Genomic DNA, 14,899 nt, shown 5'->3' with positions numbered 1-14,899 from the left:
CTCCATTTATAGCTGAGGGGACTGGTGCTATATGAAATTGAAATGTTTTGCTCAAGAACACAATGCTCTGCTCAGTCCAGGAATTGAACCCATGATTGCTAGATCATGACTGCAACACCCTAACCACAACACTACTAAGACTCTCACCTGCAAAGCCAAATGGTCCAGAAAGAAGCAAGAGCAAACTCTCTGATTTCACAATGCGGTGGGTTTCATTTCAAAATTTTCTTCTAGAAAGATGTCTTAACAAAGATTAGGGTCTCCCACCCTAGCTGTTGGACGGCCATTGACCCCACTGAGTTTATCTCCCCTTTGAGATGTTTCATTTTTCCTCCAGTAGGGGGTCCAATGAAAACCACCTTCCTTGCTGTGCAGGCTTAGTAAGATTGCTGGTTTAGTTGCTTGCAATCTAACCACACAAAAGGTTGTACTAAGTTACATGTTATCAGTTACATGTTACTAAGTGTGACATGACACACAAACAACCATATTTACATGCGTTTATGTGTATGTAATGTAAATGTATGTTATGTGTGTATGTCTGTATCTATCAATCTGTCTATACAGATGTATGCATGTATATATGTATGCATGTGTGTATTATGTGTGTATATGTATATACATATATATGCACACTCACGTACATGGACACACATACAGATAGACACATGCGCGCGTGCACACACACACACACCACACACACATGACACTGCATCCTTTAAGGCCCTCATGCTTTCCGAAATCCGCCGAAACTACACCTGATTATATATAGACTTTAGATGAGTTGTACACAATTATTATTATTATTATTATTATTATTAGTTCATAGTATTTGGGATTTTAAATGTTAGGTATACTTTTTTTAAAGGCAAAAAACATTTAGTGTTGCTTTGCAACCTGTAGTTATACCTCAAATATTATCTCCGAATGGGCAGAAAAACTGGAATCATTCTCACTACTTGCTAATTTTAGAACAGAGAGAACTTCATACCTTCTAACCATGAACATACTAATAGCTTACAACTATCTATTTTAAATACAATTTAGGACACAGCTAAACAGGTCAGTCTAATTCGCATAATAATGCATATCCAAACATTGTGGTTAACTCATTCATGCATTCATACTCTGCTGTACCATATTTTGGGAAAATTTGAAATTTAAGTTCTGTTTTCAATAAATATGCTATTCAGTCTTCATGTGAAAAAAGTAAATAAGGTGGTTACATCACAAGTGTTATCTCCCCATGATCAGAAAAATGGGTTAAAATGACTTGTTCCTGGTCTTTTTAAACCTTCATCAGAGAAAGGATTCCTATCTTCTGTTGGCAAAGACTTTAGTAGCTCATAGCTATGTATAGTATATATAAATTTTGACACAGTTAAACTGGTTAGTCAAATTTGCATATCAGTCGATATATGCCTTCGTTTATGCCTTCACTTATGATCATAAAATTGTGGTTTTGATTCCTGGACCAGGTGTGAATCGTGTTCTTGATCAAAACAATTCATTTCTTGTTGCTCTAGTTCACTCAGCTGTAAATGTGTTCCAATGATAGCTGGGAAATTAACCCAGTGGTGGACTGATGTCCCATCCAGTGGGTGTGTTGTACTCTCAGTCACGTACATGCTATGGAAACCAGATGAAGCTCCAGCTTCATAAATCTTATGGCTCATCACAATCCGAAGAGCATAGTGACAACAAGGTTCAATTGATTCATCTAGAGTTCACTGCAGAGTATTCTAACCATGAACATATTAATAGCTTACAACTATCTATTTTAAATACAATTTAGGACACAGCTAAACAGGTCAGTCTAATTTGCATAATAATGCATATTCAAATGAATGAACTGATCTGAATATATTCTTTTCTACTCTAGGCACAAGACCTGAAATTTTGGGGGAGGGGGCCAGTCGATTAGATCAACCCCAGTTCACAACTGGTACTTAATTTATCGACCCCGAAAGAATGAAAGGCAAAGTCGATCGCAGCAGACTACTGTTATTTTAATAGGCAGGCAATGTACTCAGTTTAGTGAACAAGCAATTCATATAAACCACATGATTTTAACATTATTTTTCTTCGTTTATTCTAATATCGTTTTTATGAAAAGAATGAAGCTCACTACATCCAAGATCCTTATTAAATAATGAATTTCACAGCACTGAAGTTACCTTCAATATATACCTAAACTCCTGCACCCTTGTAAGAAATCCTTTTGTTGGTTTGATATTAATGATTTATTTTTTCAGTTTCCCATAAATAATATCTATTTATCATTAGGATAGTTTAAGAAAAACCACATATAAATATATGTATGTGTGTGAGTATATGTGTGTGTGTGTATTTGGCACTCCCTACAATTCTTTCTACCTATCTGCCACTCATCTCTCACACACCTACGAACATATGCTCTGATACCACTTCTCTTTAATTCCCCTTCCTCTAACTTGGGGATACGCCCTGACACATCTTTATCCCCATTCTTTGTTAAACTGTCTATCTTAAGTCAGTAAGGAAAATGAATGTTGAATGATGATGATAATGATGATGAAGATGATGATGAGCATGATGATGATAATGGGTGTGTGTGTGTGTGTGTGCGTATACAGATATACATATATGAGTCAAGAAAACATAATGAATGCACAAAGAAATGGAAAACAGACACAGAGGGTCACCAAATCCTCATTAGTTACTGGTCAAATGCAGTTTCGCGCCTTACGATATTGATATACATATATATAAATGTATATATGCATCTATGGGTATGCTTATTTATATATATATATATATATATATATATATATATATATACTACTAATATAGGATAAAAATTTTTTCAGAAAAAATTTCATCAAAAGTGGCAGCATATTAAAATACCTTTAAAGATTAAAATTATAAACAACTTATAAATTTTATATATATATATACATCATAGTACACACATACATATAAAAATGTACACACACACAGAAACACACACACACAACACACACACACACACACACACATACACACATGAATGAAGATGCAAAAATGTGGGTGATTGTGTGTGGGTGTCTATTGATGGGTAACAAAAGTGAGAAAGTTTAAATTCTCATCCAATCAGTTTAAAGCTTTAGAAATATGTTGACCAATGGTTGCTCAGTGAGATTTTCAAAATAAATTCATGAACCAATCTGAGTGCTTTCTTGACCACAATCATTACTGTTAAGAAACGATAAATGTAACCAGACTATTTTCAAAGATTATGAAGCATATAAAATTTTATAAAGAAATTTTGAATAATTTTGAATTCAAATAAAGACTATCTCAAAGCAGTAACTGCTATCTATGCATAAATACCAACATCAGAGGGACACACAGACACACAGACACACATACACACCTTATTTGTTATAGAAATGGGTAAAATATCCAATAAATAGAGTTTATTCGTTTATAGCTGATGTTTCACTCCATTGCCAAGTGCAAAAGAGGCCATGAAGCAGAGAAAAAAGATAGACAGATAGATGTTCAAACTGTGGGGTGGGACATAACTGGATACACACACACACACACACACAATAATGATAATAATATGACAAAAGAATGAATGAGACCTCGATATTATGTAAATACAGGAATTTATCTGTAATATATGTGACAATTAGTTATTATGGCAACTGACTAATTGTCACATATTATATATATATATATCCAATGTGTATATATATATATATCCAATGTGTATATATATATATATATATATATCCAGCTGTGTCTCCCATTAGTTTGAACATATCTATACATACATACATACTCATTCCCAGGCAAGTGTCTTCTACGATAGCCTTCAGCTGACCAAATCCTTGTGAGTAGATTTAGTAAATGGAAACTGAAAGAAACCCGTTGTATATATGTGTGTATATGTTTGTGTGTCTGTGTTTGTTCCTCCAACATCGCCTGACAACCGATGGTGGTGTGTTTATGTCCCCGTAACTTAGTGGTTCAGCAAAAGAGAGTGATATAATAAGTACTAGGCTTCCAAAGAATAAGTCCTGGGATCGATTTACTTTACTAAAGGTGGTGTTCCGGCATGGCCACAGTCAAATGACTGAAACAAGTAAAAGAGTAAAAGAGTATATATGTATATATATATATATATATATATATATATATATATATATATATATATATATATATATATGTGTGTGTGTGTGTGTGTGTGTGTGTGTATGTGTGCGTGTGTGTGTGTATGTCTGTCTGTATGTATGTATGTATACACATACACGCACGTGCACGCACACACACACACATTATGATTTTGCACTTAGGCATAACATTGAAAATTACTTCAGAATAAAGGATTAGGCACTTAAAGAGAAGAATGTGAAAGTAAAGAAATTAAAAAGAAACAGAAATTACATAACCAACTTCATTTACTTATAACTGTTTCTGCTTTAAGATGCAGTACACTTAGAGCTGAGTGCTTGCACATTGCTTTATGGCTTACACACACACACTCATTAATGTTTTTTTTTACTCCTTTATTCTTTTACTTGTTTTAGTCATTAGACTGTGGCCATTCTTAGGCACCACCCCGAAGAATTTTAGTTAAATGATTTGTATAAATATATACATATTTGAATATATATATATATATATTTATATTTGAATATATATATATATATTTTGAATATATATGTATATATATATATGTATGTTTGTATGCGTGTATGTATACTTATGTATGTGTGCATGCGCATGGATGTATGAGTGTGTGTACGTATGTATATAAATGTTATTGTTATATTTGGGGATGGTCTTATTTTTACCAATTAAACATATGCACTATATACTTGGCCTTCACTTCTGCCTTATTATTATTAGTAACAAGTTTAAACAAAGGACACTGATATCATCATCATCATCATCATCATCGTAGTTTAATGTCCGCTTTCCCTGCTGGCATGGGTTGGACAGTTTGACTGAGGACTGGTGAGCCAGAAGGCTGTTCCAGGCTCAATCTGATCTCACAAATTTTCCACAGCTGGATGCCATTCTTAACGCCAACCACTCTGAGAGTGTAGTAAGTGCTTTCACTTCCCCTTTCCTGTACATCTCATAATAATAATAATGAAATTATTGTATACAGTGCTCAGGTGCACCACAACTTGTCAGAAAGTGCGTATAAAGTATATGCAGTAATGTACAAATGTCTGGAAAGCGAACAATGTAAGAGTCAGATACATGCTTGTGTGTGTATGGAGGGGAAGAAATCAGGTGTAGTGTTGGCGAATCTCAGGAAGCATGGAAGTTTTGAAGGATGCAATCCCCCGACATTTTGCCAACGGCAGTCCCCAACCCCATTATTTCCGTTTGTCTCCCACCATTTCCACCCTCATATACCTCCACTTCATCTCTCTTGCATCCCACCCCACACACTTCACATCTTCACTGCCATCTATTACCTCCCTGACCCACACTTTATTCACCTTCCCCTCCAACTGATATTCATGATTGCGTGTCAGGATATATTTTGGTATTGGTGGACAGGTCTTCTGTAGCACTGTGTATCACCAGCCAGTTTGGTCATTTGTTATCTTTTCTGTTGGATGCAGTATCTTCAGGTCAGCCTTTGTCATTTCATCCCTGGTCTTCCAGTTTTTCTTTTAGCTCATTTGTACACTGGCGTTCATGCACACTAACGTTACAAATCCATTGGAGCATGCTGGCCTCATTTCCTTCTAGCTTTCATAAGTCTTCCGTACCTTTCTACGACGCAGTGTTGCAGTTCTAATACATATCATACAGTTTGCCTTTCACTCTGGAGGAGAACACTTTTGTTATGAGCAGTGTTGGTAGCTCCCTGAACTTTTTGCAACACATTCTTACTTTGGCCGCTTTATTTTCTAAGCAACCACTTTCCTGCCAATTATATCTTCTTGGTAACAGATGCTATTGATTACTTCTAGTGAGTCATTTGGGCATTTAAGAGAATCTATTTACAGTGTGCTCATAGTATGTAAGCTTCCCTGCATCTGCCACATACAAAGCTTATGTTTTCTGTTAGTCTTCCTGTAATTTCACATCTTTTGTATGTCCATAGTGTATATTAGGTACAGCACATGGAATTTATATCTACACCTTTCCTTTGTATCAAACAAAGCAATTTCTTTGATGATATGAGGGTTCTGCCTTCTTTCCTACTTACTAAAACCTTAGCCTTTGTTAAATTTACCTTGAGGCATCTCAATTCTAGGTTCACCTTCCATGTCTGAGAAAAATGTGCTACAATAGCAACAATAGTTGTTGGGAAAACAAACATAACAATAACAGCTCTAGATATTGATGAAAATAAATATGCTTTATTACAAAAACAAACATCAACAAGTGACTAATTGATTATTCATTCTAGGTAGGACAATTATCATTAAGAGGCAGCTATTTTCAACATCTTCTCAACATCAACAATCTTCTCTCGAGGACGTTCAGTTAGTTTAGCATTTGAGGTTTCTATTTGGTCAATCTTGGTCCAATCATCAAAAGAAACTGTTTGCACACCTGAAATATATAAATAGAGTGATAAAATGGTCGGGTTCATATCACTGCTACTCAGATATTCCTGACTTACTCAATTCTCCATTATAAATTTATCAAGTTCACCTTTCTAATAAAATATAATTTTTATTAACTGGATAACAACAAATAATTAGTTCCTCTCAAATCATAAACTGACAATGTACATGCATACATACAGTATGTATGCATGCATGCATGCATGCATGCATGTATGTATGTATGTATGTATGTATGTATGTATGTACTTATGTATGTATGTATGTATGTATGAATGCATGCATGCATATGCTCTTATATAGCTTTTATGTTATGTCAAAAGATGTGTTACTTGATTCTTACCAATATTTTTTAGGTGCTGAAGAATAACCTCTTTCCCTGGTTTGTTTAAGTCTAATACATTTGCTTTTAGATCTTTGAGAAGTGTTTTTGCAGTTATGAATCCATCATTCATGGTGTTAAGAATGACTCCAGTTGGACCACGACCCAACCAACCAGAACAGTAAACACCTGCACAAAAAAAAGAAAAGAAAAATAGTGAATAAACTACTTTTAATATACTTGTACACACATTATAGTATTGTAGACTGTATTGTAGACTTTATAAATGATAAAATGACAATGTACTAACAGATTAATGCAAGCTTTCACTGCTCCATCTCTAGTCTTCATTGTTCTCATTCTGCAGGTTCCACTAACCTGGAGTGTTCAGAACTTCCATATACATCACTCTTTTTCCACGTGCACATATACTTCTACCTGATTCCTCTCACACCTAGTTTTTCTCTTTCCTCATTTGTACTCTGAGCATGCTGGTTTAATTTTTTCTAGTCTTCATAAGTCTTCTGCATTCAAAGGCTCACATCTTGCTATTATGCAGCTTTAAAGTTCTAACTCAAGAATTTACCAGTTTCTTTCTACTTAACTACACTGAGTGGTTATTCTTCACTAAGTTGTGAAGGAGTGCTGAAAAATTCCTGGCTTTGGGTAAAAGAAAATACAGGAGAATCAGTTAATTATGATTTTATTCAACATATCCCCCTCTCAGATTCAAACACTTATTGCAGCAGTCCTTCAATTTTACTAAGCCCTGTAAAAGAACTTGGAAGGTTTGGCCTCCAACCAGGCCTTTAACAATACCCTTACAGCCAAGAACTTTTCAGCACCCCTCATACAGGATTTACTTCAGAACAATACAATCTAAAATATGATGTAACTCCCATATTTTTTTTAATTACTAATATATTTTTATATTTTCTCATCTTTTCTTGTATATAAATGCTACACCGTTCCCATTTTTACTCTAATGCATTGAATAATCTTTCCCTTAAATGTGGTAGAATTTACAATCAGTTATTCTTTGGGGTTTTGTTGTAGTGAAAATGGTACTCCCCTTTGCACGTGACAAAGTGGTATAAGCCAGCCACTATAAAGTCAAACAGTCAGTCGTTGTAGGAAGTCAGGAGTAGTAGAGTCGTTGTATAGGTTCTCAGTTGGAGTTAGTGTCAGTTACGTGATATATATGAGTTACCATCAAAGTAGATGTTTCAAAGTCATTGCCTTGTGGAGCTATCAACAACAGCACAATAGACGAGTCAAAGATAAGAGACAGAACACTGCCACAACATAATAGTGGTGACAAGAATATTACAGTGCTGACAATAACATACAAGTGGATGAGGATCCACATTGCAACAGTGGTTATGAGGATATAAACAATTCATGTAGACAATATTGAAAAAAATGTTTTCCATGAGAAAATAAACAATTTATGCATACAACAGTGAAAAATTTTTCACGTGGAGAAATTAAAAACTCAACAGAGCAGTAACAAACGTTTTTGTTGTACATATTTTATGAAAAATCCATTAAATTATGGAAAACTTGTTAGAAGGTCTAGTTGAGTTGCAAAAACAGCTACAACAACAACTCAAAGAACAAGATGAACAACAACTGTTACAGCAACAAATGCTACAAAACCAGAAAATATATTTTCACCAGAGAGTTATTAGTAACTCTCATACAGTGTTCCACATTATGTGTTTAATTTCCCTTTTGGCTCTTAAGGCTGCTATTACTGTGTCCTCGAATGGTTCACCACTTTTGGGTATTAACCTGGATAGGCCGTCAGCATGTCGGATCGAAGTGAATAAGTGTCAACTCTGAAGTTAATATGCTTTTTAGTTCTTCAAATGCTTTCAGGCATTTTTCTGACCAAAACCATTTGACATCCTTTTTTAAAAGCTCATTTAGTGGAGTCCTTGTGTTGTGTATGGTGAACTATTCAAGGACACAGTAATAGCAGCCTTAAGAGCTGAAAGGGAAATTAAACACATAATGTAGAACACTGTACGAGAGTTACTAATATCTCTGGAGAAGATAAAGTGACATGTGTCAAAAGATAAGTTCATTAATGAAACAAAAAAATTCTGTGGTCAGCTACAGAAAACAAAAATAGGTTCAGTAAGAAAAAAACAGCAACAGGTAAACATATATTCAACAAACAATGGCATACTGATGTATGGCCAAAGAGTGGCGATAGCTGAGACTTTTCAAAAAATAATGTTGAAAGAATTCCATATAGGACATTTGGGGATCACAAGGATGACAGCGCTTATGTGCAGTTATGTGTATTGGCCAAAGATGGACAAAGAAGTTGAAAAAATAGTGAAAGGCTGCAAGGGGATGTGTGCTGGCAGCAAAATTGCCTACTCAAAAGTGGGAGGCTTGGCCAGAAGTAAAAATTCTTTGGTGAAGACTACATATTGATTTTTCAGGTCCATTAAATGGTTATTACTACTTAGTAGTAGTTGACAGTTTTACAAAATGGCTGGAAATAGTTAAGTGCGAAAGACCAACCTCTGAAAAGGTAATAAATTCTTTGCATGAATTATTTGCAAGATTCAGTATCCCAAATGTGATTGTATCTTATGATGAAACACAATTTGTGTCCAATGAATTTAGAAAATACTGCAAAATGTTTATGGTAAAACATAAAACAATGGCACCTAACCATCCCAGATTAAATGGACAGGCAGAGTGTTTTGTGGACATTTTTAAAAGAGCTTCGAGAAAAGTAAACAAGGAAGTCACAGATGAAGTTGCTCTGTAGCAATTCCTAAGGGTATACAGGGTGACACTGAACCTCAATACAACATCAGGAAACTCACCAGCAGAACTGATGTCTGTGAGGAAGGTGAAATCAGTTTTTGATAAACTGTTACCTGGCAAGGAAAGAAAAAGTACCAGGAAAGACAATCCAAAATTTTTCAAAACTTGTGAGAAGGTGTACACAAGGTTGTATAAAAATGGAAAATAGTATTGGGAAGAAGGTAAAATTACAAAGTACATAAGAAAAATGATATATGGAATTAAAACAGAAAAGGTATGGAAAAAAGTCAGAAACCAATTGAAGAAGAGATACATAGAAAATGAACCAGACGGATAAGAATAACCAATGGCTGAATTCATGCATGCAAGTGGAAGAAAAAAGAACAAAGAGTTCTACAAATAGATACTAAAAAGAAAAAATATTAAGTTGGATACAAAAAATTTTAAAAAGGGAGGAAAGGTGAATAAAGTAAAATAAAATTACTTGCTTTCCAAAGAAAAAACCCCCAACTAAATGGGGAGATGTTGCAGTGAAAATGGTACTCCCCTTTCCACGTGACAAAGAGGTATAAGCCAACCACTATAAAGTCAGACAGTCAGTCATTGTAGGGAGTCAGGAGTAGTAGAGTCGTTGTATGGGTTCTCAGTTGGAGTCAGTGTCAGTTATGTGATATATACGAGTTCGAGTTACCATCAAGGAAGACATTTCAAGGTCATTGTCTTGTGGAGCTATCAGTGATAGCACGATAGACAAGTCAAAGATAATAAGACACGGAATACTGCCACAACATAATAGTGGTGACAAGAATATTAGTGCTGGCAATAACATACAAGTGGACAAAGAACCATATTATAACAGGTTTTGTTCATCATCCTTAAACAACCCTCATTCTGAGACATTTTGAGCAGGAAAGGCTACTCATTATCATCATCATCATCATCGTTTAATGTCTGCTTTCCATGCTGGCAGGAGTTGGATGGTTTGACTGAGGTCTGGCAAGCCAATGGGCTGCACCAGGTTCAAATCTGATTTGGCGATGTTTCTACAGCTGGAAGCTCTTCCTAATACCAACCACTCCGAGAGTGTAGTGGGTGCCTTTTATGTACCACAAGCATGGGAGCCAGTCAGGGGGCACTGGCATTGACTACGTTCAGATGGTGCCTTTTACCTGTCACCAGGGGAGCCAATCAGGAAGCACTTGCATCAACCACATTCAGATAGGGCTTTTTACCTGTCACTGGCACAGCAGCCAGTCAGGGCTCTTACCAACCACTCGTCTATACATAGTTTCTGCATTGACCACCAGATAATGGATCAGGAGACCCTGTCAAAGGCTTTCTCCAAGTCAACAAAAGCCAAATACAGAGGTTTATCTTTGGTTATGTATTTCTCCTGCAGTTGCCTTACCAGGAATATAGCATCAGTGGTGCTTCTACCTGGCACAAAACCAAACTGCATCTCATCTAAGCAGACTCTCTCCCTAATTAGTTGGGACATGACCCTCTCCATAACTTTCATCGTCTGATCCAACAATATGATGCTTCTGTAGCTATTTCTATCTAAAGCATCACCTTTCCCCTTGTAACAGTTGACTATGGTGCTACTACACCAGTCATTGGGTATGACTCCTTCATGAACTGCTTGATTTATGATGCGGGTGACTAGACCATAGTCCACACTGCCAGATATTTTAAGCATCTCAGCGGTAATTACTGATGGGCCAGGTACTTTCCCTACCTTCATATCCTTAATTGCTTTATCTACCAGGGTACTGTCAATTCGGGTAGCTTGTTCCTCAGTTGCGTCAACCTTTGGCAGACTCTCCTCCTCCCATTCATTCTCCTCGTTCAGCAGTCTTTCATAATGGTATCTCCAAGCCTCTTTCTTTGCAGAATCATTAAATACAAGCACACCATCATCCATGTGGACACATTTCTCTCCTATGACAACACAATTTTCTCTCACACACTGTCTTGCAATCTGAAATACTTTAGTTCTTTGGTCCTCACATCACTGAACATTGGCAAACTTCTTTTTTGCTTCTCCCTTGGCTATATATACCTATCTTCTAGCTTTCCTTCTGGCTATCTGATATAGTTCCGTGCTACTCCCACTCTTCCAGGCCTTCTAGGCCTGTTTCTTTGCTCTAATAGCCCTGGGTACAATATTGTTCCCCTAGGTTACCCTAGGTCTGGAAGGGACTTTGCACCAGTCACAGGTCTGGTCTGCGGAACTCAACAAGCTGCCTCACAGGAATTCCCAGTTGCCTTCTATATCACAAGTCTGTAGCTCCTCCTCCCTCTCATCAAATTTCTTGGTGAGGATATCCCTAAATCTCTATGTGAAGCTTCCAAATCCTTCTTTTCCAGATTGGTCTGCTCCTTGGCATCCTCTGGCCTTGAGTCTAAAGTCACTAATAACTGGTCTATGCTGGAGGGTACATTCTTCACCAGGGAGGGTCTTTATATTTAAGAGCAACCATGCATCCCAATGTCTAGTGAGAATGAAATCAATCTGGCTAGCAGAGTCACCTGATTAATAGGTCATCAGGTGGCTGGCCGGCTTCCTGAAGTTGGTGTTGCAGATCAATAGGTTATTTGTATCACAGAACTCCAGGAGCCTAGTTCCCTCTTTGTTTTGGGAACCAATTCCATGTACACCATGGAAGATACCAGGTTGCTGTCCAACATGCCCATTAAAATCTCCAGCCACAAAAATGAGATCATTGTCACTCGTCTTTGAGGTAGCCTGCAGAAGAATATCATAAAAGTGATACTTCTGTTCATTTGGCAAGCCCATTTGTGGAGTGTAGGCAGAGATAATTGTAACTATACTATTCTGCAAGATTAGCCTGAGTTTAAGCATACCCTGACTACCTTTATAACCTTATGCACCCATTTCTTCACAAGAAAAATGCCCATGACCCTCACTCCATCACTGTTACCTTCCCAGAAGAGTTTATACCTATGTGCTTTGCCTGTGAGGACTCTGGCCGAAGCTCCTCTCCACCTTACTTCTTGTACGTAGCATACATACATAGCATACATCAACATGTCTTGAAGAAAATTCTAACTGGGCCCCATCTGCAAGGTCAAGCTCTGTTTATCTTGATACAAGGTCGCCATGTTGCGCACATATGGTTGTGATGCATATGCTTGGTGTACTCTTATCAGACAGGTAGTTATGATGGGTGTATTGGACTTCATATATTTGATGGCATGCACTTCTTTCTCACTCAATAATGATAATAATAATGATAATAATAATAATGATGATGATGATGATGATAATAATAATAATAATAATAACAACAATAAAGAAGAAGAAGAAGAAGAAGAAGAAGAAGAAGAAGAAGAAGAAGAAGAAGGTGGTGGTGGTGGTAGTGGTTACAGCAGCAAGTATGACATACCATCGGCACCAGTGACTCTGCCCTTGTCATTTGGCATTATTCCTTTAACTGCATCAAATGGTAAATGTGAATCTATTGGAATACTCTGGTAACCAATGCTGCTGAGCACCTGTTAAATATACAAAAAAAAGAGAAAAAAGCATTGATAGGTGATAACATTTATGAATATCTCAGAAAACAGATAACAGAAAATGTTTGAAACAACAAAATTACCAGGTAACACAACCATCAGTAATGAACAAGACCCAACTTGAGAAGCTTTAGGAGGATTTTCTGGTACTGTTGTGCATACGTTTTTTCATGAGTGGTTTATATGTTGGAACATATAGTTTGATGTCCTTCCTAATGTGAATCATTCCACTGAAAATTGTGTGGAGAGAAATTCTATCAAGCAAACTGAAGCAAGTAGATTTAGGGTGTAAATATAGCTGTATGATTAAGAAATGCACTTCTTAATCACATGACTTCAAGATAATGTGTTATTAATTCAAAACAATGTGAATAAAGAAGCATTACATTTGACAAAGAAGTCTGAATGTTAAAGGGTTAAAGGCAATGAAACGACAGAAACAGTAAACTAGAGAACTAACCTTTTTATAATAATAATCAGTTCTGTTATCTTTTATGGTTTAGTTGTTTCACTCACAATACTATGGCCATGCTGAGGCACTGCCTTGAAGCATTTTAGTCAAATGAATAGATTCTAGTCATTATTATTATTATTATTTTAAACCTAGCACTTATTCTATCTGTCAGTTTTTGCCAAACTGCTAAGTTACGGGGATGTAAAAACACCAACACTGGTTGTCAAGCAGTGGAGGAGGACAAACTCAAACCCAAAGACACACATGCACATGTAGATACACACACAAACACACACAATATATATATATAGATGTGTGTATATCTATATCTATCTATCTATCTATATATATATATATATATATATATATATATATATATATATATATATATATATATATATACGATGGCCTTCTTTCAGTTTCTGTCTACGAAATCCATTCACAAAGCTTTGGTCATCCCAAGGCTATAATTGAAGACACTTGCCCAAGGTGCCATGCAAGGGGACTGAGACTGGAACCATGTAATTGGGAACCAAATTTCTTGTCACACAGCCATGTTTGTACCTATTAAACTACTTTATAATCATAATTCATTCAGTTAAACTATATACATCATGATCAAGCCAGAACAGAATACTGTGTGGGTCAGTTGGCATGAGCCTATGATTTTGAAATTACCTTTGTTATAATAATAATAATAATAAACATTGTGTACAGTGCTCAGGTGCACTACAACTCATCAAAAGTGTATATATAATCAGGTGTAGTTTCGACGGATTTTGGAAAGCATGAGGGCCTTAAAGGATGCAGTGTCATGGCAGTCAACAACTGACGCAGGCAGTTTATTCCATGCTTCAGCAACTCTGAGCGTGAAAAAATGTTTCCGAAAGTCATGGGAGCTGTGTTGTTTTCTGACTTTGTAGGCATGTCCACGTGTGTTAGACACATGGAGATCAAAAAGGTGTTCAGTGTTGTTGTTGGTGAGGTGGTTGATAACCTTGTGGGTGTTTACCAAGTCCGTCGCCAGACGCCGGAGCTTCAGTGAATCCATGCCCAGGGAAACAAGGCGCTCAGAATATGGTAGGTGTCTGATGGAGGGTATGCGTTTGGTTGCACGTCTCTGAACAGATTCCAGGAGGTCAATGTTTATAAATCATTTATTCTATTTCATTAGTTCTGAGTATATAAGGTACTCTACATGCACACGCACACACATATATATATATA

The 14,899-nt window shown here is 36.4% G+C and overlaps 1 protein-coding gene across 4 annotated transcripts in view; it reads right to left on the bottom strand.

Annotated features, from left to right (window-relative positions):
• Positions 1 to 6,334: 6,334 nt before the first annotated feature.
• LOC115211965 (NADPH:adrenodoxin oxidoreductase, mitochondrial) overlaps positions 6,335 to 14,899 on the bottom strand; it is a 177,487-nt gene continuing 168,922 nt past the window's right edge. For all 4 annotated transcript variants that reach the window (XM_036502963.1, XM_029780732.2, XM_036502964.1 and 1 more), the window contains 3 exons: positions 13,089 to 13,197; positions 6,910 to 7,077; positions 6,335 to 6,552 (listed from right to left, as the gene is read on the bottom strand). In XM_036502963.1, the coding sequence (XP_036358856.1) occupies positions 6,422 to 6,552; positions 6,910 to 7,077; positions 13,089 to 13,197 (408 nt within the window). In that variant the 3' untranslated portion in view covers positions 6,335 to 6,421. The remainder of the gene's footprint in view (positions 6,553 to 6,909; positions 7,078 to 13,088; positions 13,198 to 14,899) is intronic.

The sequence above is a fragment of the Octopus sinensis genome, linkage group LG5 (assembly GCF_006345805.1).
Source record: "Octopus sinensis linkage group LG5, ASM634580v1, whole genome shotgun sequence".
NCBI classification, from domain to species: Eukaryota; Metazoa; Mollusca; class Cephalopoda; order Octopoda; family Octopodidae; genus Octopus; species Octopus sinensis.
This window is presented reverse-complemented; position numbering and strand designations above follow the sequence as displayed.